General features: G+C 52.2%; 3 protein-coding genes across 6 annotated transcripts in view; all 3 read right to left on the bottom strand.

The window, feature by feature from the left end:
• STK40 (serine/threonine kinase 40) overlaps positions 1-10,811 on the bottom strand; it is a 28,157-nt gene extending 17,346 nt beyond the window's left edge. The window contains exons 1-3 of one of the 2 annotated variants that reach the window (XM_068159355.1): positions 10,711-10,811; positions 3,434-3,546; positions 1,442-1,561 (exon numbers count right to left, since the gene is read on the bottom strand). In XM_068159355.1, coding sequence (XP_068015456.1) covers positions 1,442-1,553 — 112 coding nt within the window. In that variant the 5' untranslated portion in view covers positions 1,554-1,561; positions 3,434-3,546; positions 10,711-10,811. Of the gene's footprint in view, positions 1-1,441; positions 1,562-3,433; positions 3,547-7,198; positions 7,217-10,710 lie in introns of those variants that run through there. The other variant, XM_068159356.1, reaches the window with a different exon arrangement.
• An 884-nt stretch (positions 10,812-11,695) lies between these two features.
• On the bottom strand, positions 11,696-12,692 carry LSM10 (LSM10, U7 small nuclear RNA associated). Of its 2 annotated transcripts, none has more exons than XM_068159360.1 (2): positions 12,638-12,692; positions 11,696-12,227 (listed from the first exon to the last, which is right to left on the bottom strand). In XM_068159360.1, the coding sequence occupies exon 2, from the start codon at positions 12,218-12,220 to the stop codon at positions 11,849-11,851; it is 372 nt and encodes a 123-aa protein (XP_068015461.1). In that variant the 5' UTR covers positions 12,221-12,227; positions 12,638-12,692; the 3' UTR covers positions 11,696-11,848. The 2 variants fall into 2 exon arrangements, with proteins under 2 accessions (XP_068015461.1, XP_068015460.1); XM_068159359.1 differs by lacking the exon at positions 12,638-12,692 and adding an exon at positions 12,527-12,631.
• OSCP1 (organic solute carrier partner 1) lies at positions 12,691-23,599 on the bottom strand. Of its 2 annotated transcripts, XM_068159357.1 has the most exons (11): positions 23,475-23,599; positions 21,598-21,627; positions 17,762-17,916; positions 16,993-17,160; positions 16,377-16,457; positions 15,724-15,827; positions 15,289-15,417; positions 14,679-14,748; positions 13,859-13,998; positions 13,436-13,499; positions 12,691-12,885 (listed from the first exon to the last, which is right to left on the bottom strand). In XM_068159357.1, exons 1-11 carry the CDS (start codon positions 23,584-23,586, stop codon positions 12,769-12,771), a joined length of 1,170 nt encoding a protein of 389 aa, XP_068015458.1. In that variant the 5' UTR covers positions 23,587-23,599; the 3' UTR covers positions 12,691-12,768. The 2 variants fall into 2 exon arrangements, with proteins under 2 accessions (XP_068015458.1, XP_068015459.1); XM_068159358.1 differs by lacking the exon at positions 21,598-21,627.
• Positions 23,600-24,471: the final 872 nt, after the last annotated feature.

Genomic DNA, 24,471 nt, shown 5'->3' on the forward strand with positions numbered 1-24,471 from the left:
CAAGCCCACACGTGGCACAGCTGTCTGAAGGCTTCCCATTTCTGCATGCCTGAACCATGCCAGCTTTTACTGGCAACACCCATGGCCAACTGCAGCTACCACACCTCTCTGAAGCCAGCTGCACCTCAGCTCAGGTACACAAGGGCAGTCCAAATCTCCAGTTAACACACAGCCTCCACTCTTCAGTTTAAATCCAGCAGCTTCCCATGGATGATCCATTGCTTCCCAACCCTGAAGTCCATCATGGGCTGACTGGTTATGTAAGCGGTTCTCAGCTAACAGCCACTCCAGCAGCCCTCAAAAGCTGGCAGGGTGGTCTTGCCTTGGCACACCCTGCTTACAAAGACCACTAGTGTGCTGTTAAGCTGCCTACGGGTTGATCTGACACCATGGACCTAGATGATCTTTAAGGTCCCCTCCAAACCAAACCATTCTGTGATTCTATGATCTTCTTCTCACTGGAATTCATTGGGAGAAAGTCAACTTCTTGTGGCCTTCCAGTATTTAAAGGAGTCTCTGAAAAAAAGCTGGGGACAGAGGTTTGAGCACAGCCTGCTGTGACAGGACAAGTGTTGATGGTTTTAAATTGTAGGAGGGAGATGCAGGCTGGAGAGAAGAAATGTTTTACAGAGAGGATGGTGAGAAGCTGGCCCAGGTTGGCCAGAGAGGTGGGAGATGCCTTGGGGATCCCTGGAACCAAACCAGGTCAGGTTGTTTGGGGCTCTGAGCAGTTGCAGATGTCCCTGCTGACTGCAGGGGGGTTGGACTAGATGAATTTTAAAGGTCCCTTTCCACCCAAACCATTCCATACTCCAGGCAAGCAGGGTTGACAGCTCCTTGGAGCTTTAACCAAAAGCCCCCTGAGTGAATTTGTTCTTTAACAAAATTTAAGAAGGGAGTTTCAAAAAAGAAAAAAAACCCCAAAGCCAAAAGCCAAGGCTCCTGTTGCTCTCCAGAGCCCAGCCTGCTTGCTGTGCCACTCTTCACAGCATCACAGGATGTTAGGGGTTGGAAGGGACTTCTGGAGACCTTTGAGTCCAACCCCCCTGCCAGAGCAGGATCATAGAATCCAGACAGGGCTGGAAAGCCTCCAGAGCAGGAGACTCCACAACCCCTCTGGGCAGCCTGTTCCAGTGCTCCGTGACCCTCATAGTGAAGAAGTTCTTCCTTATGTTGAGGTGGAACTTCCTGTGCTGTAGTTTCCATCCATTGCCCCTTGTCCTATCCCAGGGCACAAGTGAGCAGAGGCTGTCCCTTCCTCACACAGCCTTGGCTTGTCTGGCTGCAGAAGCTCCAAGGGCTGCTGCTCTGCTGCCTGGAGGAGATTGCCCTCTGAGCTGAGACACTAAACATCTGCTTTGCCTCATCTCGTGGCACCTTTGCTTTTCAGTTTTGCAATCAGCAGCTCCCTTGAAACCTGAGGAAAACCCTCCCTGCTTACCTAGTATGAAAGGGCCAGCTCTCTTGGCATTGTTTCCAGAAATCCCTGCACAAAGAGCTTTTGCCTTAGTGGATGTTTCCCCAGCTCCTCTGTCTGATGCTCGCCGCTTCATCCTCGGCTCTTGAAAGAGAAAGAAGATCAGAGATGATCAGCAGCTGAGTTCAGCCTCTCCTGCCAGCCTTCATTTTACACTGGAAGCCTTTCGCCCACTGCCTCGCTGCTGTCTCTGCCTACTTGTGTGTCTACAGCAAGCCATGGCTCACTGCTGAGAGCCCAGGTGTGGGCTGGAGCCTTGGGTGTGTTTCTGAAGGGATAAATCAGTCTCCTTATTCACAGCAGCGTTTCCTGCCACAGTTGTTTGAGAGACATAGTGGGAACAAGTCAAACCCATTAAAGCTTGGTTTAACAGCAAAAACAAGTTGGCAAATTAGCATGTTCCAAAGAGACTCTGCAAGCAAAATGCCTCAAGATATCCCTCTGGGTGGATGGCTCCTCCTGATCCAGGCCATGGGCTCTAGTGGGCGCAGAGGGTGTCCCCCCAGGCACTGCAGCCAGCTCACCCACTTCACTGGGCAGGCTCAGCCAGGAACACACAAAGCTCACTGACCACAAAAATGAGCAACACCTTTCACTTTTTCCAGCAAGAGCCCCGAAGACAAACCTGCCACTTCTGGTGAGATTCAGTTCATCTGAGAAGGAGCTCTCAAAAAAGTTGGTTTTAAACTAAGCCCTCCTCTCTCTCCGCACCTCCCCAGCTCTAACCTTTCCACTCGATCTGTCTGCATCCAACGCAGCTGAAATTTGGAGTCCCACAGGCAAAGCTCTCTCACTGCAGCCTGCACATGCAGGACTTGGTGATTTGTTTGGAATTACTACTCTATTTTACCTGCCTTCAAGGGATGTTCCAGTGGCAGCAGGCACTGTGGTGCCAGCAAGTGTGGGCCCTTGCACCACCACTCCACATGAAGAACAATTTCACCTCCTAAGTGTGACTCTCTCACTTTGCATCCACATTAGTTACTCAAGGTCCACACATCACTGCAGGTCAGCACAACCAACCAGAAGCTTGGCTAACTCCTACTTATAATTCAAGCCTCTGACTAAAACTTCTTCCCCAAAGGAAAGCCTGGGTTCAGCTTAGCAGGCAAAGAACCTCTGGTGCTTGCTACCAGGCTTCACACACTGCATGCTCACTGCAAGCTTCCATCAGCTCCAGCAAACTCATGCCTTGCTCCCAGCACACCTCCTCTTCACCTTTATCTCGTGGAAAACAGTTTGGAAGGCTTTCACAACCCTCTAGACATGAAATGCTTGTGCTCTAACATTTCAAAGATTGTGTTTTGGAGGGGTGTGTAGGGGAGAGGAGGAACTTCTCTACTCTGAGCAAGTCCAAACTAAGTTCTGGTGCTCTTCCCTAAGAGTTTAGGCAGCAGGAGAGTGGGAAGATCCTTTGGGGTGGTTGTTATTTGTTTGTAAAGAGTCCCAGTGTCTCACCAGGCAAGAGCCTGATAAATCAGCAGGCTGTGAATGAAGCTCACCCTCTGGCAGTCCCACCCTCTCTGTGGACACAAGGGTGAGCTCACCGCATTAATCCATCCAGCAGTACCTGTCGCTGAGATCAGAGATAGCGAGAGATAAGGGCAGAAGCCTTGCAAGCAGGCTTTGCAGCCCTGCACTGCTGACTTCCACCACCCTTCAGCTCTCAGACCAGCCCTGCCAGGCCCAGCTGGAGGAGCAGAACAAAGTCCTGAGCCACGTGTGCTCCTCCAGCTGCTCATTCTGCCTCCCTGACCTAAGGTTTGATTCTCCAGTCTTTGTGACACCACCACCATCATCATCCTCCTCCTCCCTGCTGGAAAGGGATGAGTAACAGTTCCACTGGAGAAACCCCACTGCACAGAAACTCTGAGCTCATGCCTGTTGTGCAATGCAGGCTGGAGGAATGGCTGGTGCAAACGGCGTTATCGTAAACAAAACAATCGGAGCACTCACGTAGTTCAGCATCAACTCTCTCTTTACTCTTCTTCCCAACTAGGTTTCCCAACGTCTCAGGAGAGAGGAGTCATCACGCTGGAGAAGGCTGGATGGTCGAAAGGTCGAGGGCTCTGCAATGGGAAACGAGATACACTTGATGCTGCGGGTCTGGATTATTCTTGATTACGATAACGTGGAGTGCACCAAGCTCCTGCAGCCGCAGACAGCTCTCCTGGGCTTGGCTCACACGAGGCCCCAAGCTCCTGGCATCACGTGAGGGAGTTAAAGGGCTCTCGGAGTTCACTCCCCCGAAGAGTCACAGACACATGGCCCTGCACAGCGAGACAAACACAAGCATCAACCACCTCCACAGGCGCTTTGTGATGCGAGGCAGACTCTCGGAGCCGAAACAAACATCTTCTCTGCTGGAACCCCCACCACATGCTCCTAGCAGGGCCCTTTTCACAGAACAGATCTCGTTGGAAGAGACCTCAAAGATCATCCAGTCCAACCCCTCAACCAGCACTGAGGGGATGACACTAAACCATGTCCCTGAGCACCTGGTCCACATACTGGTTGAACACCCCCAGGAACGGTGACTCCACCACTGCCCTGGACAGACCATTCCAATGCCTGAGAACCCCTTCAGTGAAGAAATACTTCCTGATATCCAGCCTAAACCTCCCCTGGGGCAGCTTGTAACCATTTCCTCTAGTTCTGTTGCTTGCCACCAAGGAGACAAGGGTGGTCCCCTCCTCGCTCCAAGCTTCCCTCAGGTAGCCGCAGAGAGCAACGAGGCCTTCCCTCAGCCTCTTCCCCTGCAGACCAAACAACCCATGCTCCCTCCACTCCCCACAGGTCATGTGCCCTTCACAAGCATAGGATCACAGAACCATATGGCCCTGCACGGTGAGACAGACACAAGCATCAGCAATCTCCAGAGGCATTTAGTGATGCGAGACAGACTCTCGGAGCCGAAACAAACATCTTCCCCCCTGGAACCTCCACCACGTGGTCCTAGCAAAGGCAAAGGGCACTGAACTTTATTCCTATCAAATCCCCACTGCAATGAGCTCCTCTGCACAGTTCATATTCGGCCTTTCAAATAAGAAATAACCAAATTCAACCTGCAGTCAGTGCTGCTTGAGAGTTCATCTGGTTCCATTAAAAGGGACAAAGGTAGGGTTTAAATCAGATACTCCAGAACTGAATCTGTACCATCTAGGATATAGACTGGTCTGCAAGGGACCCTAAAGGTCATCTAGTTCCAACCCCCTACCACAGGCAGGGACATCTTCAGCTAGACCAGGTTGCTGAATGCCCTGTCCAGCATAGCCTTGAACAGTTCCAGATCCTTAGTTTCATCTCCAGTGTTACACACCCATCAGTCCAGGCTGGTTTAACTTCACCAGTATCCAGTCAGAGCAACTGCAAAATGCACAAGGAAGATGGGCACCAAACTCCTAACACAACACAGGGCTATCACCTGGACCCAGGGGAGCTGTGAATCTGTTGAAGGTCTTCCTGAATTAAAGCATTGAAGGTATTTGCAGGTTGATGAAGGAGGTCCAGAGCCACAACTCCAGGCAGAGCTGTGCTGATGGTACTGGGAGCAGAGGTGCTCCAGCGCTACCACTGCTGAAAGGACATCCACAGACTTAGCATGACAGCTCCAGCAGGGAATACTTGTAAGAGCAAATGAGTACTCAGCTGTTAAAAGATAATCCTGTGCCACTTATGGCACTCTACCCAATCTCCTCACTCAGTTCCTGCTGCATTGCGTGGCAGCAAGGACAGCAGAGCTCCTCAGAAATCTCAGCAGCACCCAGAGGGTTACACAGGAGCACCTCAGGCTCCTTTGGAACGGAGGAGAGTTGGGTGGAAGGAAGGTCCAAGAGCAAAGAGGAGGAAAGTGGTGGCAGCTGCTGTGAAAAAGCAGGAAGGTTGTTGTCTTTTCTGCATGTTGTGCAACTCCAAGCAGAGCAAAGAAACTGGTCAAAAGGGCACAGACCTCCTTGTGCAAGCCTCCTGCAGAAGGAATGGCATCCACTAGGCACAGGGCTAAGAACAGGACCTTGAGACAGGGTTTAAGGAAAACAAGCCAAGAGCAGCAGTGCAGGAGGCCTCTCCCTGAGGAGCCAGCAGGTGTTTTCTACCTGCAAACTCATTTCGTCTTGGCTTGAGCTGGGCTGAGACAAAGCCTCAAGCTTCACGCAGAGCTGGTAGTGCTCAGACACCAGCAGCTGAGCTACATCCTGCAAGAACAAGCTTGAAACGTTTCAGACAAAAGCCATAAGGAAATGGATGGCTTTAAATGATTCCACAGCTGTAAGCAGAAACAGGAGGCCACAGCAGCCCTTGGTGTTCAGACCCGGGGCAGGACCCAGTCCCGTGGGCGTCCTGTCCCACGAGCCACATGCGCTGAATCAGCGTGACAGCCTCAAGAGAGCATCTGACACAACTGCAAAGAGCCACAAGCAGCCCACCTACCCCTTAAACAACTCCAGCCTTAGGTACTGATGTGGTGGGGTTCACTGTCCCCTCCTCCAAACCCCAAACCGAGTCAAACCACCCCCGCTCCAGCAGCTGTGACAAAACCGGTCACACACAGACCGTGAAATGCATCAAATCCATTACTTAAGAGCTTTAAGGTGATGTGGGCAACAAATCAAGCATCTTCCAGGGGAAGCATCTGAAGCTGCTTACAGTGCTAGCTGGGACTTTAATAGAATTATTAATCAAATAATTAGGAGCCCTCTATGTGACATCTTCGAATGACGTAGCTTAAGGAAATTGTCTAATCCCCTGAATTACTGCACAGGGCTCCAGTGCCCAGCACAACAACAAAGGCAAACAAGAGAGGAGGAAATGGACCTTTTCAGCTCAGATTAAAGAGCTGGCAGGTCCTGCAGGCCAGCAGCCACAGCTAAGAGCTGAAGCAGGAAAAAAAAAAGTACCTTTGGGGCGTGCAGAGGATTACTCAGCAGCACAGGAACAAGTCAAGTCACTGGAGCAGCTGATAGAACCTCCACGCTACTTTCAGTTGGTTTATCTTGCAACCAGGGGACAAAATGAGTTGGGCAATATTTACACTTTCTAGGCTGCCATCTGGCAGCCCCAAAGGTGTCCTGCTCTGATCCCTGCACGTATGGTGATGGGACAAGCTGGGAACCAGCAGCAGATGATGGAGCCCACCAGCATCTGTTAGAAGTTCAGGGCTGTTGAGGACAAGCTCCTGATTCAGCAAGGAGCTCACACTGTTGAAGGAAACCTGCCTATGCAGGAGCAGCTCTTGGGCTCCTGAAAGAGCTGTGCTGTGGCTGTTCCCACTCACCCTGCTGCCAGCACCCAAAATCCACCCACGGCTCAGGGAAGTGCTGTTGGTCCCTACCTGTGCATTATCCATCTCCCACCCCAGATAGGAGAAGGCTGACCACCCAATGCAGCAGCAGCATCCCCTCTGCCCAGCTTTCTTTTCTGGAGCCAAAGCACTACAGCCTTTGGGATGAAGCAGCCCCAGTCCACAGGTTTGTGTCCCACTCACCCTGTCCACTCTGCTCCCAGCCAGCACAGGCTCAGCCTTTGCAGAAATGGAGCTAAGAAATAGTGATTCAAATGAACAGCACCAGGCAGCACCTTCTGATCATCTAATTAACAGGATTTATCAGCAATGATTAATCAAGGTTCACTTTTAGGCCTAGCTCATGGCAAATTTCAGCTCAGGAGAAGCAATGTTGGACATGACCTAAAAACCTCCATGAAGATGAAGTGAGTAAAACTCACGGTCCAGCTTCCCAGCTTAGGAAGAAGCAGGTCGGTGTCGCGGCGAGGAGCAGCAGCCCTGAAGCACTGCCACACGCTGGGCAAACCTGGACAGCTCAGACCCGAGTCATCGGCGCTCCCAGAGCCTCCATTCCCATTGGAAAAGCTTCCCCGGGAAGAGGCGGAGTTGGGATCAGGCAGGTGTGTGGAGGAATCGCTGCTGGGGGATCGCAGGGAAGGTTTGCTGGGCAGATCCCAGGCAAGGCAGGAGTGTGGGAAGGAGGAGCTGCCGCAGCAGGGGCAGGAGGGGTGGCCAAGCACCATAGTATGGTCACTGCCCAGGAAGACTAACTCCAGAGAAGCTCTGGACCTTTAAACCGCTCTGTAAGAGACTGACAATAAAACCCAAAGCCCATTGATGACTCAGAGCTACCAGTGCAGCCCCTGCACTGCTCCTTCCGGGAGGGGAAGTCTTCTCCAGAAAGAGAGGAGCCCTGACTCAGAGATTTCTTGGAAACATGCAAAGGTTCATTTGAGCTCCTTCCCCAAATGAGAAGTTTGCTCAGAAGCAGGGACAAAGTTTCTCTGACCAAAAGAGAAGGAAGAATGGCAAGGGGCTGGGCACTCTCAGGCTGGTGGCAGGCACATGGGGCAACAGGACCTCGCTGTGTGCCACAGGCTGGGAGACACCAGAGTGCCCAGCAGCCCCTGCTGCCCCAACTAGAAGAGCTTCCTCCTCAGCCCAGCCTGCCAGTTAGAGCCATCCTGGGCATGTGGGCACAGCACAGCCAGCACCTGAGGGGCCACAGGTCTGAAAGGGTCCCTAGGACAACTTGCCTACAGCTCACACCTAACAATGAACAACCTCCAACTTCTCAAGGACAAAAAAGGTTCCCACAGGCCAAGTCAGACACCAGGGAAAGCAAATTCCTTCCTGCTCCCCCCCCCCCCCTCCTGCCCCCCACAGCCAGGGAAACTCTGAGGCATAGGATTCCAGCAACATAATTACAGTGCAAGCAAGCAACAAGCTGGGCTTTCTTCAAGCCCTTCTGATGCATCAACACATGAGATAGCCAAGGACTCATCTCTGGGAGTTCCCTCTTTGGTTACATAAACACCAACTTCAGCTTAACCCTTTCATGCTGGAGCACCAGCCACATCCACCAGGAGAAATCCCTGCTCCAACCCAAGAGCCTCACGCTGGGGACGCCAGCGGGGGAAGAGCAGCCTGGAAACCCAGCTGCAGCCCCCGGGACTGCACCACTCGCTCAGCACAGAGCTCCTGACCCCAGGCTGCTCCCGAGAAGCAGGCAGTCACAGCCTTGAAAGCCAGCACGGGGGAGATGTGGGCTATTGCCAGGAGGTTTTACTCCTGGTTCACGGCTCCTGTTGCTATGTACACTTCGTAGTCCATAAACCCACTGCAGCAGGACTTTCCTCACTGCGCACAAAGATCGCTGCATGACTCACACACGTGCTGACACTTTCCTCACAGTGAGGTGTGGTTGCTGTTTTTAATCTGCTCACCTACCCTCACTAGATAGAGAGAAACACATCTGAGTTACCTACGCACGCTGCCGGGCTAACGTCACTGCCGCCCGGCACACGAGAGCAGACTGGCAGACACCCTGAGTCCACACATGTGTCATGACTGGCAACAAAAACCCACCCCAGACCATATCACACAAAAATCACAACAGGCATGGAGTCTCCTTGGGTCTCCCAGCTGGGGAGTTCCCAGCAGCAGGAAGGCACATGCTGGAGCACCCCGAGTCTCTGCAGGTAGACACCGCAGCGCTGACTTGGGCTAAGCACAGCGGCGGCGCAGGGAGAATCGATAGGGTTGTCCTTAACCAAAGAGCAGTTAAGTGCCCGCAGGGCTTCCCTCCGATTCTGAGAGGATGCTGTAATATCCCGAGTGTAAAAAGCAGCTGAACACCAGGGTGCTTTTAAGCAAAGTGATTATGTGGCCAAACCACCAGCGTGGATGTCACAGAGAAGCAATCAAAGGATGCAGCACAAACAGTCCAGCACTGGGGACACGCATCCTGCAGCCTGATCGCCTCTGCTGGCCAGCAGGTTGAGCCTTCCTCTTCCTCTGTCCCATCACTCTAATTACAGGCACCCTACAAACCCCAACACCCTTCACTCACACCCAACTTGTGTCCCTTCTGCCCCAAAGAGAAACACTTGTCCCCCAGCAGGCAGGCAGCAGCTCAGCCCCACCGCACCAGGCACTGGCTTCTGTTACAGCTTCTTCACCTCCCTCTGGAGGCAGGATTCCATCCAGGGAGCAGAGCCTGGGGTGACCAGCACACCCAGAGACTACAGCATGTAAGAAGCCTACACATTAAGTCTCCAAACCAGTAAAGAACAAATCATCAGCACCAGAGCAGCACATTGTCCCCCTCAGCCACGGCAGGAGGAGGAAGCAGCTGGCCAGAAACAAGCCAAGCCCCAAACGCCCCACGACAGAGGGAAAAGCAGCAGGGCAAAGCCACCCTGCCACCAGCTCACTCCAACAGCAGCATGCAAGACCTTCAGTGCTCACATGTTGTGGCAGTGAAGCTCCCAAAAGCTACAGCTGGAGCCAACAGGTACCAGAGCCAGGTTCTGAAGGCAGAAGATCCCAGAGAAGAGGCTTCCTTATCTTCCTCTGGGGAGCTGGCACAGGGAGGCCAGGGCAGGTCTCTGGAGCTGGCTCTGGCTGCAATACTTTCTGCTCTTACTCACTCTTGGAGGTGCAGCTTGTGACTACTCACTGCTGAGGCACACACGAGGCTCCTCCTCAGCACTGAGCTCCGAAACTACTAAAATAAGAAACTCCTGCCCAGACTGAAAGCGAAATCAGCATCAAACCCAGCCGGGAGCTCCCTCAGCGAGCCCTGGGCCTGCCAGAGTGCTGCAGAAGAGGCTCCGCTGTCGATAAAGCCCGAACCGCACCGGCGCCGTCACGGGGCACAGAATGACACAGGATTTTCACCAAGCGATAGTTCTAAACCCGGCCCCCGTACTCCACATGCCACCCTCCACCGAGAAGCGGCCGGTGCACCGGCAGCGCACACAGCGGCTGCGGAACGGCTTCCCGGAGAGCAGTTCCCTGCCATCACACAGGTACGAGGAGCGGCATGGCCATGACCACCGGCAGGTCTGGGGGCTTCGGCCTTTCTCGGGGCCTCAGCCGGGCCCCTGCTGAGCTGCCGGCAGCGGGTGAGCTCCGCCGGGCCGGCCGCTGCACTGCCAGCCGCTGCACTGCCAGCCGCTTCTGACCACCGTGAGAACGCTGCCCCCGAGGGCACCCGCAGGCTACCAGCCCAGGACCAGGCGGCGAAGCCTGCACGAGGGCCCGCCGCAGCGTGAGTAAGAAGGAAGCGGCTCCCACAGCGTCCGGCCCGGCCCCACACAGCCGGGGCTGTCGGCGGCGCTTCACAGCCACGGTGTCCGGGCCGCCCCCCCTACTCACACAGCGGGACCGGGGCCTGCCTCACCTGTCCCCACTCACCCACGGCCCCGGTTCACCCGGCCCCGCTCACCCATGGCCCCGGGGCCGGCGCGGCCGCCGGCGCGTCCCGCAGCCCCACGCCCGGCCGCGGCCTCCGCTCCGCTGCGCGGCGGCGGCCACCTGACAACGGAAATGACGCACGCGCTGCCACCGCCCCCCGCCGCCGCCAGCCCCCGAGGAAGAGGAGGTGCTGATTGGCCGTCTGAGCCTGCGGCAGCCGTGATTGGGGAAGAGCCAGGAGACTGGGCGGGGCAATACCTGCGGCAAATTTTGATTGGCTCAGAAGCGGAGATGATTAAGCCGCAGAAAACGAAGGCTGATTGGCCGGGGTGGGATGATTCGCTCCGCCAATTGGCTGCCGCTACGGCCTGCGCTAAACCTTAGCGGGTTGGTAGGCACGCGGGAGATTCGAACGCACCGTGATTGGAGGAGAAGCGGCTGCCACGCCCCCAGAGACCCCGCCCTGCCGAGCCCCCGACTCAACCCCCCCCCCGCCCGCGGGTCCCGGCGCGTTGGGCTCTGCCTCACAACGGAACCTCTCCGGGCCACTCCTTCTGCTTCCCGGCCACCCCTGCTGAAGGAGCCCGGGGGGCCAGGCCCTGCAGGTCCCCTACCAGTGCTGCAGCCCCAGGCCTGTCTCTGGAGCAGGCAAGGAGTCTCTGGCCTCTCTGTGAAACCTGCTGCCTGAGCTTTCATGGCTGGGGGTAGCCCCAAACCAGCCTGGCCAGTTTTTCATGTGAGCTCCTAGAAATCACCCCAGACAATTCGGGACTCAGTGAAGTAATAGTGCTGCTCTCAGGGCTGTGCCAGAGCTGCTGGTCACTCCAGGTCCAGAGCTCTGCAGGAAACTGGGAGAGCAGACTGACTGCATCTCCAGCTCCTGTGGGCAGTGATGTCAGTAGCAGGACTTGGCCTGCTTGAGCAGGAGGCCCAGGCTTTGGCCAGAAGGTGTTTGTTTGGCCATCACAGGAGGCACACGAGTAGCTGCCAAAGGAAAAAGAAACAAGCCAAGATCAGACTCTTTTAAGTGGGGTAATACATTAGAAAAACTAACTGCTCCCCAGAACACACTGGCAGAGAAGCAGCAGAGTCCCAAATCCTGGGGCAGAACGTCCAGGGTGAGGTGTGAAGGCGGCTGGCAGTCCAGTCAAAGGGGCAGTGCCAAGGGCTCATTTGTGCTTGGCACGAGGAAACTCCTTCCTGCCCTTATCACGGCCCCCAAAGTAGCGGATCCTGTGGATGGCCTGCAGCTGCCGCTCGATGGTGGCCCTGATGTCCACCTCGTCGGGGATGTGGACATAGCGAACGTTCCTGCCGGTCACAAAGAACTCGTCCAGGTGGGACACTGTGCCCTGCCTGTCCGTGAAGGTCACCTCGGCCAGCCGCACGTTCATGAAGGCGTCCACGTTGGTGACGCGGCCCGTGGCCGTGCTCTCGTCACGCATGTCCACGGTGGTGACGTGGCCGTGCAGGCCCTGCAGCAGGATCACCAGGCTGTTCTCGGCGATGGTGCGCTCCTTCACCGAGTGGCTGACCTCCATCGTGCAGCTGTGGCAGGCAGGGAAGATGAGATACCGCAATGTGCCCCAGCTTGGTGCCCACCAGGAAATCCACCTGTGTCAGCTGGCACACTCGTGTGCACGTGCACCACCCTTTGCACGCTCGCCTGCCTGCTACCCCTCTCCCAAGTCACTCACACTCTCCATGTGCCATCCTTGTCCACGGGGGCCCCCACTGCCTGCTCCCCTTGCACTCGCACACCATCCCTGTTCCACCAGTCACTCCCATTCTCCATGTGCCCACCTTGTACGCACACCCAAACCCTGCTCCTTCCCTGGCACCCTCACCCACGCTGCCGCTCCTCCCTGTCAAGCCTGTGGCCCCAGCACACGCCCTGCCCGCCGCCTCCTTCCTTTCCACGGCCGTGCATCCACCCCGCTCCTCCCTTGCACACTCACCCGTTCCCGTTCCCGTTCCCGCTTCCCAGCAGCAGGAAGGGGCGGCCCCGCCTGCGCACTGCGCCCCACCGGCTCCGCCCGCCCGCCCCGACCCCGCCTGCCGCCGCCGCCTCCCCAGCCGTTAACGCGGCTCAGAGCGCGTCCATCAGCGCCAGCAGGTCTTCCCCCTTCTCGCCGCTTGCCGGCCGCGGTTCCGTCACTTCCAGCTCCCCGAGAATGCGAGAGAGCTCGGCCCGTCGGCCCGGCTCCTGCGGAGAGAGCGCGGTCTCAGCCCGCCGGCCAGCGCAGGACTGGGGGCACATGGACGAGACCCATCGCCTGCTAACGGGGGCTTTTACGGGGGGTGACCAGGACGTGCCCTACCATCTGTTAATAGGTGCTTTTACAGTGGGCAGTACTGGGATGTACCCCACTGCCGGCTAACGTGTGCTTTTACTCGGATGGACTGGGGGAGACAGGATGTAACTCAATACCCGCTAACGAGGACCTTGACTAGGATGCCCTTGGCTGTACTGAGACATGCCCAACTGCCTGCTGATGCCCACAAGCCCCTTTAGAAAGGGCTGCAAGCATTCGGCTATGACCACAGACCCAGTAACACCTCTCCATCCCCTACAGCTGAGAACTTGCTCTGGTGTTTGCCAGGTTTCAAGTTCCCTTAGCAAACAGTCCCCAAACTGGGTGGGAGATACTGCCAGTGCTTAGGGATGAGCTTCTAAAGTTACTGCTGTGGGTGGAACTTGGCTCTGGGCAAGGCAGGAAGGGTGAGAATGAAGCTCTGAGAGGTGCTGTACTTACCTGTGTGGCCTCTATGTTGATAACCTTGTAAGATAACTCCTCTGGTCTAGTCAGCGCAGCGTGTCTGGATTGAAAACATGAAAAGAGTACTTAAGCTCATGAAAAAATACCAGAAACTATGTGGGGAGAGGAGAGCTACAGGGGCTGAAGAGATGTCTCTGCGTTATGGGACAGAGCTAAGCACAGGCGTCACCTGCTGCTGGCACCAGTGTCACTGAGGGTATGCAAAGCCAGGAGACGCCTTATGTGAAACACCTTCTGGCTGACAGCCACGGTAAAAAAGTCCAGCCAAAAAAAAAAGTCTGGCCCAAAATCCTAAAGCCTGCTGTTGCACCCCCAAAGATGTAAAGGGACAGCTTTAGTCTCCAGGGCTGCCCACATGGCCCTGCAGCATAAACCCCAGACATGAAGGATGGAACCTACTCTTCCTCCTCGTCGGTCGTGAACAAGTTCAGGCGGAATCCCGTCTCACTGCCAGCAGGTTTCTTGACCTCCAGACCTCCTAGCAGCCTGGCCAGAAAGTTCAGTTCTTCTTTAGCAAGAAGGTTAGGGACTCTGTTCTCCTGCAGAAAGCAGAGATGGGTTCCTTGGTCAGGTTACCAGGGAGATGAGGGCTGTAATAATTTCTGTGTTGTCTCATCTTACATAAACGCTCTTTGGAGCGATATAAATACATTTCTGTATTGTTAATGCCACAGACTCTGCAGATAACTACTCATTATCAGCTGTGTACTTAAAATGGTTGCTTGAATTTATAGACAGGACAAGATAATTTTCCATCTCAAATGAACAGCTGAGAAATCTGTAAACCCAGCTTTCTGTTTTCTGAGGAGATTAAAATAGGAAGCGAGTGCAGCATTGCATAAGCCTGTGTGTGAGGTTCTTCAGGAACATGTGCCCTTCCCCAGCTCAGAAGGGACTGGGGAATTGCATGGAGCTCCAAGAAGAACAGAACAAGTTCCCCTGAAGTTACCCTGTAATTGTAGACTAAAGAGATGGTCCTTATTTCCCTGAGAAATGAGAAGAACAAAGAGGAAGAGAGTGATGATCTGGTGGTGATGCACGTGGGTGTTTCACTCAGTGACCTCATCCACTAAGAGACCAAGGAAGGAGAAGGTAAAATTTGGTGGATGTGGTGAAGCAGCTCAAAGGAAAAGCTCCCACCATACCCCACCAGCTGCAGGACTCACTGACAGAGAGCAGTCAGCCAGGTGAGCAGTGACAGGAGCAGAACAGCACTGACCTTTGCATGGGATGCCAGGCTTTTGGATGATCCTGACATGTGGGTCTCTACTGGCCGACTAACGCTGTACCTAGAGGGAAGAACACATGGGGAAGAGCGACCTGTTAGGTGTATGTGCTACAGGAGCTGCAGGGAGCAGCACAGTAGCTTTGATTTCAGGGTGTTTTTCTGAAGGCTGGAAATAGCTGAGAAGCTACAGTTCAGATTTATGGAGTATGGAGGCATTAAAATGCGTGAGTGACAAAGCTGTGCAAAAGAACACTGCTCACTCTGGTTCCTTGAGAGGAAGGATTATGTTAATACAAACACAGAGAAAAGGAAGAATTTCTTGAATGCAGATAAAATTGAATTACATTGCACATAATCTGCAGCACCACATGAGAACACTCTTTTCTCAGCTTTACTGCAGACATAAATCAAACTTCTGCTCTTTTCCACAGCTCTTTATACACATCTGTCTACGTGTTCTGTTTCAGGACATCACAAAGAAGTCAGGCTGGGTAACAGTGAAAAAGGCAAAAATACCCAAGGCTGGAGATGTGCTGCTGACCAAATCCACAGGCACCAACATTTACTTCATGTGGCCCTGTAGAACTAAAAAATCACTTACATGTTTGTTCCAAGTTTGAGGACTCTGTCTCCATAAAGCTCAAAAGATCCTTCCCTTTGTGGAGTAACATAATTCCCATCGGTGGTGAACTCAGTTCTTTTAACTTCGTTTCCACTGTGATTAAACATCCTTAAAAACAAGTCATTATTGAAGCACATTTAGTGGGTTTAGTACTGACTTTGAAGACTGACTTCCTCTACTTACTGCACAAGAAAAAAGGGCAATGGAAGTCTGTTCTGTTTGTGGGTAAATGCCCATTTTAGAGGATAAATTACTAATCTAATCTACTGGAATGGAGAACATCAGACATAGCTTAGTACTTCATTAGTCCCAAATCCTGCCCTGTAAATAGCACTTCCTGGAGGCTCAGCAATCCATGCAACATGGATGACAGTCTGAGCTGGGTTCCTGTTAAGACTCACACACTGCACTCACCTGATGAGTCCTGGAACTTCTGTACCCCAAGGAACAGGGCCTGATATGGGCAGCACAAAGCGACCATTAGAGTTCTGCACTTTGTCTTTCAGAAAGATTGAGACCTGCAAAAGAATATTCCAAATATTCCACCCTTGAGACAATCAGTTGCTTTCCTTCTGACCTGAATTCTTTGCAGACTGAGCTTGCAGCCTTCTTGCCTACCCTGGAGGAGGTTTCCTAGAGATTTTGGTACAGAGACTGTGGCACAGGGCAAAGGCAGTGAAGCAGAAGTGGGGCCCAGAGGAGGGGCACACTGATCTAACGTTACTGTTTATGCACTTGAGTATGATCAATGTATTAGAGGATACCAAGCCTCGTGATTTCCAGCTCACCACCTCAGTTTCATATCAAGTTTCTACTACAAGGAACAACACATTTATCAACTAGCAAATCCTTATTAGTACTTTTTTTTCCCCATGGCCTTTTGAAATTATTGAGGAGGGCTGTAGTAGATTTGCTTCATTTGTGACATCTTGAAGGTTTAAGGTACAAGCAGATCAAGATGACTGAAAGGCACAAGTAACAGAATCAAGCCTGCAGTGTCATTATATCAAGATCCCTTTGTATTCCAGCTGCAAAATCCCTTCTGAGTGGTTGTATCCTGCTCTTACCCTTATATGCATGTCCTGAAAAAACACAAGGAGTGTTTGCCTGATGAGCTGAAATTCCCCAGCAGAGAGACCACAGTATGTCTGGAAGAGAAAAACCATCACAAAGGCTTTGCAGGCACACCACATTCAGCCCAGGTAAGGGTGAAAAGAAGCACATCACAATGCTGCTGCCTGAACTGTGTAGCAGGGGAGGCAGAAATGCTCTAAGAGGGGCTGCTGGTCATTATCAGTAATTATTATCCATGACTAAGAGTCTGACTTAATTTCTGCTGAAGTCAGTGGAGATTTTGATCAGACTGAATAAGCAATCTGTTGATTTTAACTGGGCCAGTAGAAAAATAACACTCAATTCATGGATGCTTCCCCCTCCAGAGCCCTCAGGAAACATTTCATGACTTCTCAGCACTTTAAAGTTGTTAATGGGGAGACAAATTTCTTTCCCTCAGGGTAAAAAAAACAAAAGAGGAAGGCTATTTGGATGGTTCTCTGAGGCCTTGTCCTTCACACCTGATACAGCACTTGCTGATGTGATGTTTAGTCTCTAAGATTAGCTTGAAAGACAAAAGAGAATGAAAAATCCCAACCACCCCAACCCCACTTTTGGAAGGATTCTTACATCGATCAGCTGTCGGAAGGTTTCATCCACCTGGTTCAGAATGCCAGGGGCATCTTGTATGAAATCTTTGATTGCATCCAGGTGATTGAATGTGACCAGCAGAATGTCTTTGGGCCGAGGGCACAGTAGCACTTGGTACTTGAAAGCCATAGTCATGAGGTCATAGAGCTGCAAAGGAACATGGGCACAGACCGTCACAACGGGGAGCGTGACACCAACTTAGGTAAAGTTGTGTTGATAGAGAAGGGGATTTCAACACTTAGGCTTGCACCTGCCTATGGTAAGAACTTCAGCTTTGCTTCCTATGAAAATAAGGGAACCACACCTCCAGCCCTCCTGCTGGTCTCTCCCACAACTCTGTCAGAAGGCAGAGGTCTCACAAGTGATCCAGCTGCTTCCACCCACTTCAGCGCTGCCCGCTGGATGTACTGCTTGCAACCGCAGAGCAGTGAGTGGTGACACAGGGCTGTGTGCATTGTACACACCCACAGATGGATTTAGAAAATATATTAAAGAATGCTTACTGAGCCTCTTCACATCAAACATTCAGCTGTTAAAGCAGAAATACTGCTGAAGTAGCTGCTCATTCCTCAAAGCTTGCTTGGCTGGGACCCATTTTACCAGGAAAACACATGGAAAGAGGGCTGTTTGTTACACATGGTTCCAGAATGAAAGAGGTAAAGCCACATCCTTGTGATGGCCACCAGAACCTTGTGGGTGGTAGGCTGGAAGCTCAGGGTGGTCAGGATGGGCAGGTGAGCTGCTTTACCTTGTCCATGCTGGCCTGGTTCAGCCTCATGATGGACGCGTGAGCCAGGCGGTCGTACACAGTGCGCAGAGCTTTCTTGGAGTAGAGTTCCTGTGGTTTAAACAGCTCTTCCATAAATTTTTTATTGAACATGGTTGTGATGATGTCATTCATAACTGCAAAGACAAAGAGGCTCTGTTTTTTGCTGCAGAAACAGGACATTCGTCTGATTCATTCCACACTGAGACCTTGGACGCTGACAGCTGTGAGGTGATTGCTTACCTGTGAGGGGGAGGCACAGAGCCACATGGAGAACAGGAGGAGGAACATAGAACCATGAAATGGTTTGGGTTGGAAGGGACCTTAAAGATCATCTAGTTCCAACCCCCTGCCGTGGACAGGGACACCTTCCACTAGACCAGGTTGCTTAAGGCCCTGTCCATCCTGGCCTCAAGCATCCTGCTTAATGCTAGCCTTTGTCTGCTGACAACAACAGATGCCAGCCTGCTCTAAGGGAGCAGCTCTGTAATAGTCCCCAGGGGCTGAAATGCTGCTGGAGCTGCAAACAACAAACCCTGGTTTCCAGTGGGAATGCACTGGGTTTCTCACCTCCTATAGAATGCTGCTTATGGGCTGCTCTGGCAGGGATTATCTGCAAGAGCTGCAGCTCTGCTGCTCAAGGAGACTGCTTGGCATCGCTGTAGATTTTTGCAGAAGAGTTGGCTGACTCTGCCTGTTCTCTCTTTTAGCCTTTGACACTTCTAGTCTATTTTTCCTCCTAAACAGAAGCTCCTGAATGGTTTGAGGCTCCTTCAAGTATTAGTTTCAAGTGGATTAACACTGATGAGGATTTAAGGAAACATTTATAACACTGAGGTCTCTGTCAGGCCACCCAGGGCTCTCATGCAGCAGCACCTGTGGATACTAGAGCAGTTCAAAAGCTCAGAACTCCAAATTTCCTTGCACATATCTCCTTTTCCTTTTTTTTTTTTTTTTTAATGTGTAAATTTAGACATGGAATTGTTATGTGACTTTAGAGTCTGAGTAGAAGGGCTGTGCAAGTTATCAAGGCTTTAATGCAAAGGAGAAAGAAAACATTTTGCAGTGGTTCAAGCAGATGCAGCAGCTCAGCTTTTAGCTGGACCTGCTACTTTTAGTCTGTACCTGAGGTATTTTGGTTATCATAAATAAGCCTTTACTTTTCTGTCCAAAAGATGTCCAATAAAGATGTCCATCCAGACAGATTATTGTGCAAGCATGAAGTGTGCTAAGCAGGTGACTGTTAAGTGGAGTTCAGAATGCCAGCTGGTCCTTACAAATTAGAAAAGTCTGAGAGGAGGGCATAAAAATTAGAGAAAAAGTGAACACAGAGGTAGTGGCAGTGATCAGCTGGGTGAAGTACTGCTACAGTCCCTCACTGGTGGGTTACACACTGGCTTTCCACAGCTGGGGGACTGCAGCTACACAAGCAGCCAGAGGAAAGGGAATGTCCCAGTCACTTCATCCTCTCAGCTGGTGAACCCACTGGGGAATATACCTGGCAGAGCCTGGCACCAAGAGCTGCTCTCTGAGAGCAAGTGCCTTTGGATGAGGTTTGCTCTCCCTGCTTAAATCTGAAGTTCACACCTTCCCTTGCACATTGGTGTTACCCTCTGGTGCCATTCATGTGGCACTGTACAGAGCTGGGCAGCAACACGGCCAGGGCTCAGCTCAGCTGCTGAGCAGCAGGGATTACAGAAACACCTAAGTACAAACAGGCAAAACATCCCTCCTCTTCCTCCCTTCTTTTCCAATAAACTGTCCAGAGAACCATTTGTACTTGCAGCCTGAGGCAAAAATCCTCACCTTTTCCAGTGGAGAAAACCAACTCCATTGGTATGTAGCAGTATAGATTTCATTTTGCTTAGGTAATCAGTCATGACAATCATTTCCTTATACTCCTAACAGGAAAAATATTTAAGTTGCCTGTGTGTGTTGGCTGCACAAAGGTTTCTCCTCCACCTTTGGAGAGTCACCAACAACCAGAACTGTCCTGAGACAGACAACATCCCAATGTGCTAACTGTGGCTGGTGGACACTCACAGTGGGATGGGAAGCTCTGTGTTAAGCACACACCCAGCCTTACATCAATTAGCTTCTGAAATTCAAACCTCTTGTGTGGGCTATAGAAAGAACTGAAAAAGACATTTAAAAAATGAAGATATAGGGCAAGCCTGACAGAGTGTGTTTGGTAACGAGACAGCAAAGAGACCTCTGAGCACAGGGAGGCCCTGGAGACATAGTGACACCAGTCTAACAATGAACAGTAACAAAGAAAGGAGAGTTGGCTCAGGGGAAATGGCAGGCCAAGCAGCACAGCATAAAAGCAATTCAGCAGAGAAGGGTTTCATCAACCGGGATGGGGAGAGGGAGACCAAGTGTGGACAATGCGATGGACAGAAGAGAAGCTGAGGATTTACAGTGGCCTACGTGTGCCATGTCACCAGTGACAGACACCAACATCTTGTGCACTGTCACTTAACATGGCTTGGATGCATGACATGAGACTGGAGCCTTTACACCTAGGCTATGCTCGTGCTTCTCAGAGGACATTCAAGGCAGCAGAGGCAATGTTAGGAGTTCAAAACAGCCACACGTTCTACCTGGGATGGGTTTATAGCTCATAAGGAGGCCAAAGGCAGGTGAAACCATCCCATCATGGCTTCATCAGCAAGGGGCTCAGCTGGTCACTCTGTGTAAGCCTTCAGAGGTCACCCCAAGAACAGTGTTTGTAGGTTTTTCTCTCACAAGAGTAACTGATGGGTCAACATGGGATCTGCATGGATGCCGCTGCCATCTAAATCCAGCAGGCTCTCACAGAACTGGCCATCATTTTGGGTGTGAGAAATGGGAAGATGGGATCTTTCAGACTTCCAAGGCATTAAGTACTGGGGAAAAAAGTATTATTTGGACCAGCATGTAATGGTAGCCAAAACCCAAGCTGAGGCAAACTCCAGGATATCAGAATTTACCTTCAGTACCTATTCAAAACCTACAAATGATGTTTATTTTGAAAACCACAAACCAGAAGCCTGACCCCTCTTGAAAAAGGGCTGCACAAACAGACCCTGGAAGTTCTGCTTGTGTTCACCTAGCAAAAAATCCTGAGTTAAAGACATGCATTTCCTCACCCAGCTGCTCGCCACACCCCTCTGCTGGAGGTATCAAGGCAGAGCCCAGAGGGATGCACACACTCCCACCTCAGCTGCTCACTGCACACCTGAGTGTCTCAGCAAAACCCACCTCCAGGGGTGGCTTCAGTCAAGGGGAGCTTGGCTGAGGGGTGAGCACCTGCTCCTTTGTGACCACTCTGCTGTAAGCATGGTAACCTCGAGCAGAGACAGATGGGTGAGCAGCTGGGATGGAAATGCCTTAAATCCTTGCTGGAGTTCACCCAGCCCGAAACAAAATCTTAGGGGGGGAAATAAAAAGTGGTGTAGCCAATATTCCTGCATTTAAGCAGAAAAGCCACCCTCACAGTGCTCACATGGTGAGCAGCTTGCTTTAGCAGGATGCTAGAGTAACACAAACATCATTGTGGCTGGGAAGAGTGCTGGGGTAACAAGTTTTGATCCGTTTCTCGCCTGGGTTCGATCAGCAAGTCAGTTTTGAAGCCACAGGGTTTGGAGATATTGTCTGTTTTGCCCAGGATCTATCCTTAAAGTGCATGTTAATGATCAGAGGGAGTGCTGTCAGTCCTCTCTGGCACTGTGGCTAGAAGGCTGCAGGAACAGCACACGGTGTGTTCACATATGATGAGCCTCATGTGTGCATGTAGTGGTGCTTGTCTACTGCATGCAGCTAGAAGATTACAGTACCTCGTTTCCTGTCCACATCTGTCCATTCATCTACACGAAGCATATAAAACAAAAACATCAGTTCAAGAAGTAAGAACAAGAGATTCAAGGAGAAAGAGAGAAAGAAACTAAAAAAAAAAGAGAGAGAAAAAAAAATAATCTAAACTAATGGACTTTGGTTTTTTTTCTCATCAGCATTCAGCACTTAACAGGAACCAACTCTGCTGGCACTCCACACCTTCCACTTTCAATGAGCACACAGAATCACAGAATGTTAGGGGTTGGAGGGGATCCTGAAAGATCATCCAGTCCAATCCCCTTGTCAGAGCAGGCTCACGTAGGGCAGGTCACAGAGGAAACACATCCAGGTGGGTTTTGAATGTCTCCAAGGAAGGAGACTCCACAACCTCACTGGGCAGCCTGCTCCAGTGCTCTGTCGCCCCCAGACACCCCAAAACATGAACCTGTGCCTCCCCCTCCCCTTCCTTGGAGAAAAAAACTTGGGTTTTGCCTCAATGGAAATAAACTTTTACCTGTAATTGAATCTTAGCCCATTTTGCACTGAGCTTGGAAAGCCTTCAGCTGGTTATTTTTAAATGCATTTACAAGTGAAGAATATTGGACCATTTGAAACCATTAACAAACACCTCAGCAAGGATGAAAACACATCTGAGGGCAACTAACACCTGGGGTGTTTTTTTTTTTGTGAAGATAAAATACATGTCTGGATAAACCAGTGCAGATCTCCTGCCAAGACAGTCGACCCAGCACACAGCTCATTTAGTTTCAGCTCAAAACTTAGACCTGTATGAACAGCAGGGAACCTTTTGGCAGCTCATTCTCTGAAGGCACACATGAAATAGTTAAAAATCACACTGCTGTGGTGACACCTTTGCTGCTTCTTGGTGTTGGGACAGGCTGGAGAAGGAAACAACACAACGACCCCTTCAAGACTGAGGTGATTTTTTGCTCCCCAACCCATGGCAGGAAGCTACAAGGATTTTCAGAAGCAAAGCTGATTTAGCTGAAAAGTGGTGAGCAGAGAGATCTGGGCTGAGAGCTGGGGGTTTTGTGCACACTGGGACCACCCAGAGCTCTGCTTTTAAAGCACTTTTGACCAAGTGCTAGACTGACTGAGTGTTGTAAAAGCTGGACAAGGGCTTCAGGGGCAGATTTGTAGTATTTGGAGTTTTTCTTAATTGCTCACACGTCCCTGGCAGAGGTTTTACTAAGTTATTCTTGGGAACTACTTCTGAAAGCCAAGTGACCTGGTCTTCCTGAAACGGCTCAGGACCTGGACTGAGACACTCCACAGCCTGAGTTATTTTGATTCCAGAGGTCTCTGTCTGAAGCTGTCACCTCTGAAGCAACTACAGAAAGCCTGACATGTATCCCAGTGTCTCCCTTAGCTGTAAGGATTTCACAAATCAGCTTCAATAACACCTCAAAGAAACTTCACGGGAGCTGATGAGCTGGACAGGCTTTACTTCAGATTTCAGAGAAGAAAAAGCACACACGATTAACTGCCGTGATTAAAGCTGTTAAAGAGCGGCAGGGGAAGGACTTGCCCAGACTCCTTTCGAGGACAGACACGGTGATGCTCTGTCACTTCTCAAGCACCCTCCCAGCACCAGCGCAGCCGGGCTACCGGTGTTTATTCCTGCCTCACACAGAGAGAGCCAGCACCACGCGGTGCCTGCTCAGGGGGCAGCAGGCAGCGACCCAGCCCTGCCGGGGGACGGCCACGGGCACCGGCAGCTGGAGCGGGGCCGCTCCTCGTGTCCCACCCCGACACGGCCAGCGGCTCCCCGACGCGCTGCTCGGCCCCGGGCCGCAGAGCCAGGCCCCGCACGGCACGGCCGGAGCTCCGGGAGGGGCCCCGGCCGCTCACCGCTCACCTTTGCGGGCCTTCTCGCCGGGGATGCTCTGGGCGCGGAGCCGCTGGTCCAGGATATAGAGCATCTCCCCGCCCAGGTTGAGGAAGAGCAGCGGCAGCGTCCGCAGCGACATGGCGACAGCCCGCGCGCCGCCGCCGCCGCTGCCGGGCAACAGAAAGGGCCAATCAGGAGGCGCCGCCTTGAACGGTCCGGGAGCGCGTGCAAGCCCCGCCCCCGAGCGTGCGCTCAGCCGGTGCGCGTGCAACCGGAAGCGGGGGCCTGGCGCCTCGGCACGGCGCCGGGAGCGCGTGCGTGGGGCTTGTGCTTGGGGACGTGCCGGGGGCACGGAGCGGGAGCAGCGCGGCCAGGGAGGGACTCCTGCCTCTTTTCTGTGCCCCGAGGACGCCGCAGCTGGAGAACTGGATCCGGTTCTGGGCTCCACAGTTCAAGAGGGACAGGGAACTACTGGAGAGAACCCAGGAGAGCCTGCGAAGATGCTGAGAAACCTGGAGCAGCTCTGCGAGGAGACCTAGGGCTGCTGAGCCTCCACAAGAGCAGACTCAGAGGGGATCTTCTCAGTGCTCAGCAGGAGCTAAAGGATGGAGGCCAGAGGATGGCCCACGGCTTTTTTTCAGTGGTGCCCAGTGACAGGACAGGGAATAAAGAGCACAATCAGGAACAGAGGAAGTTTCACCTAAACATGAGGAAAATCATCTTTGCTGTGAGGGTGCTGGAGCCCTGGAGCCGGCTGCCCAGAGATGTTGTGGAGTCTCCCTTGAGAGATTCCAAACTTACTTGGACACTCTGATCTTGCTGTGGGTGTCCTGCATTAGCAGGAGGGTTGGACTGGATGATCTCCAGAGGTCCCTTCAGCCCTCACCATGCTGGGATTCATCAGTTATGGTGCACAAGAGAAGATAAATTATTTATAAAGACATGATAAGAGAAAGTGATTTTAATGGAATAAACCAGAGCTCAGTGGTACCCCTTGCCTGACAGGATAACCAGGTACAACACA

The sequence above is a fragment of the Melanerpes formicivorus genome, unplaced genomic scaffold, assembly GCF_026170545.1.
Source record: "Melanerpes formicivorus ecotype bairdi unplaced genomic scaffold, bMelFor1.0.p_v2 SCAF_45, whole genome shotgun sequence".
NCBI classification, from domain to species: Eukaryota; Metazoa; Chordata; class Aves; order Piciformes; family Picidae; genus Melanerpes; species Melanerpes formicivorus.

Excerpts from the sequence above, each read along its gene's own strand:
- LSM10 (XM_068159359.1), bottom strand. The coding sequence starts at position 12,609 with ATGCACGGCCGTGGAAAGGAAGGAGGCGGCGGGCAGGGCGTGTGCTGG. Across the intron at positions 12,228-12,526 it reads AGGGAGGAGCGGCAGCGTGG|CTGCACGATGGAGGTCAGCC; the intron begins GTGAGGGTGCCA and ends TGCCTGCCACAG.
- OSCP1 (XM_068159357.1), bottom strand. The coding sequence starts at position 23,586 with ATGTCGCTGCGGACGCTGCCGCTGCTCTTCCTCAACCTGGGCGGGGAG. Across the intron at positions 15,828-16,376 it reads TTCAGGACATGCATATAAGG|GTCTCAATCTTTCTGAAAGA; the intron begins GTAAGAGCAGGA and ends ATTCTTTTGCAG. Across the intron at positions 14,749-15,288 it reads CTCAAACTTGGAACAAACAT|GTACAGCGTTAGTCGGCCAG; the intron begins GTAAGTGATTTT and ends TCTTCCCTCTAG.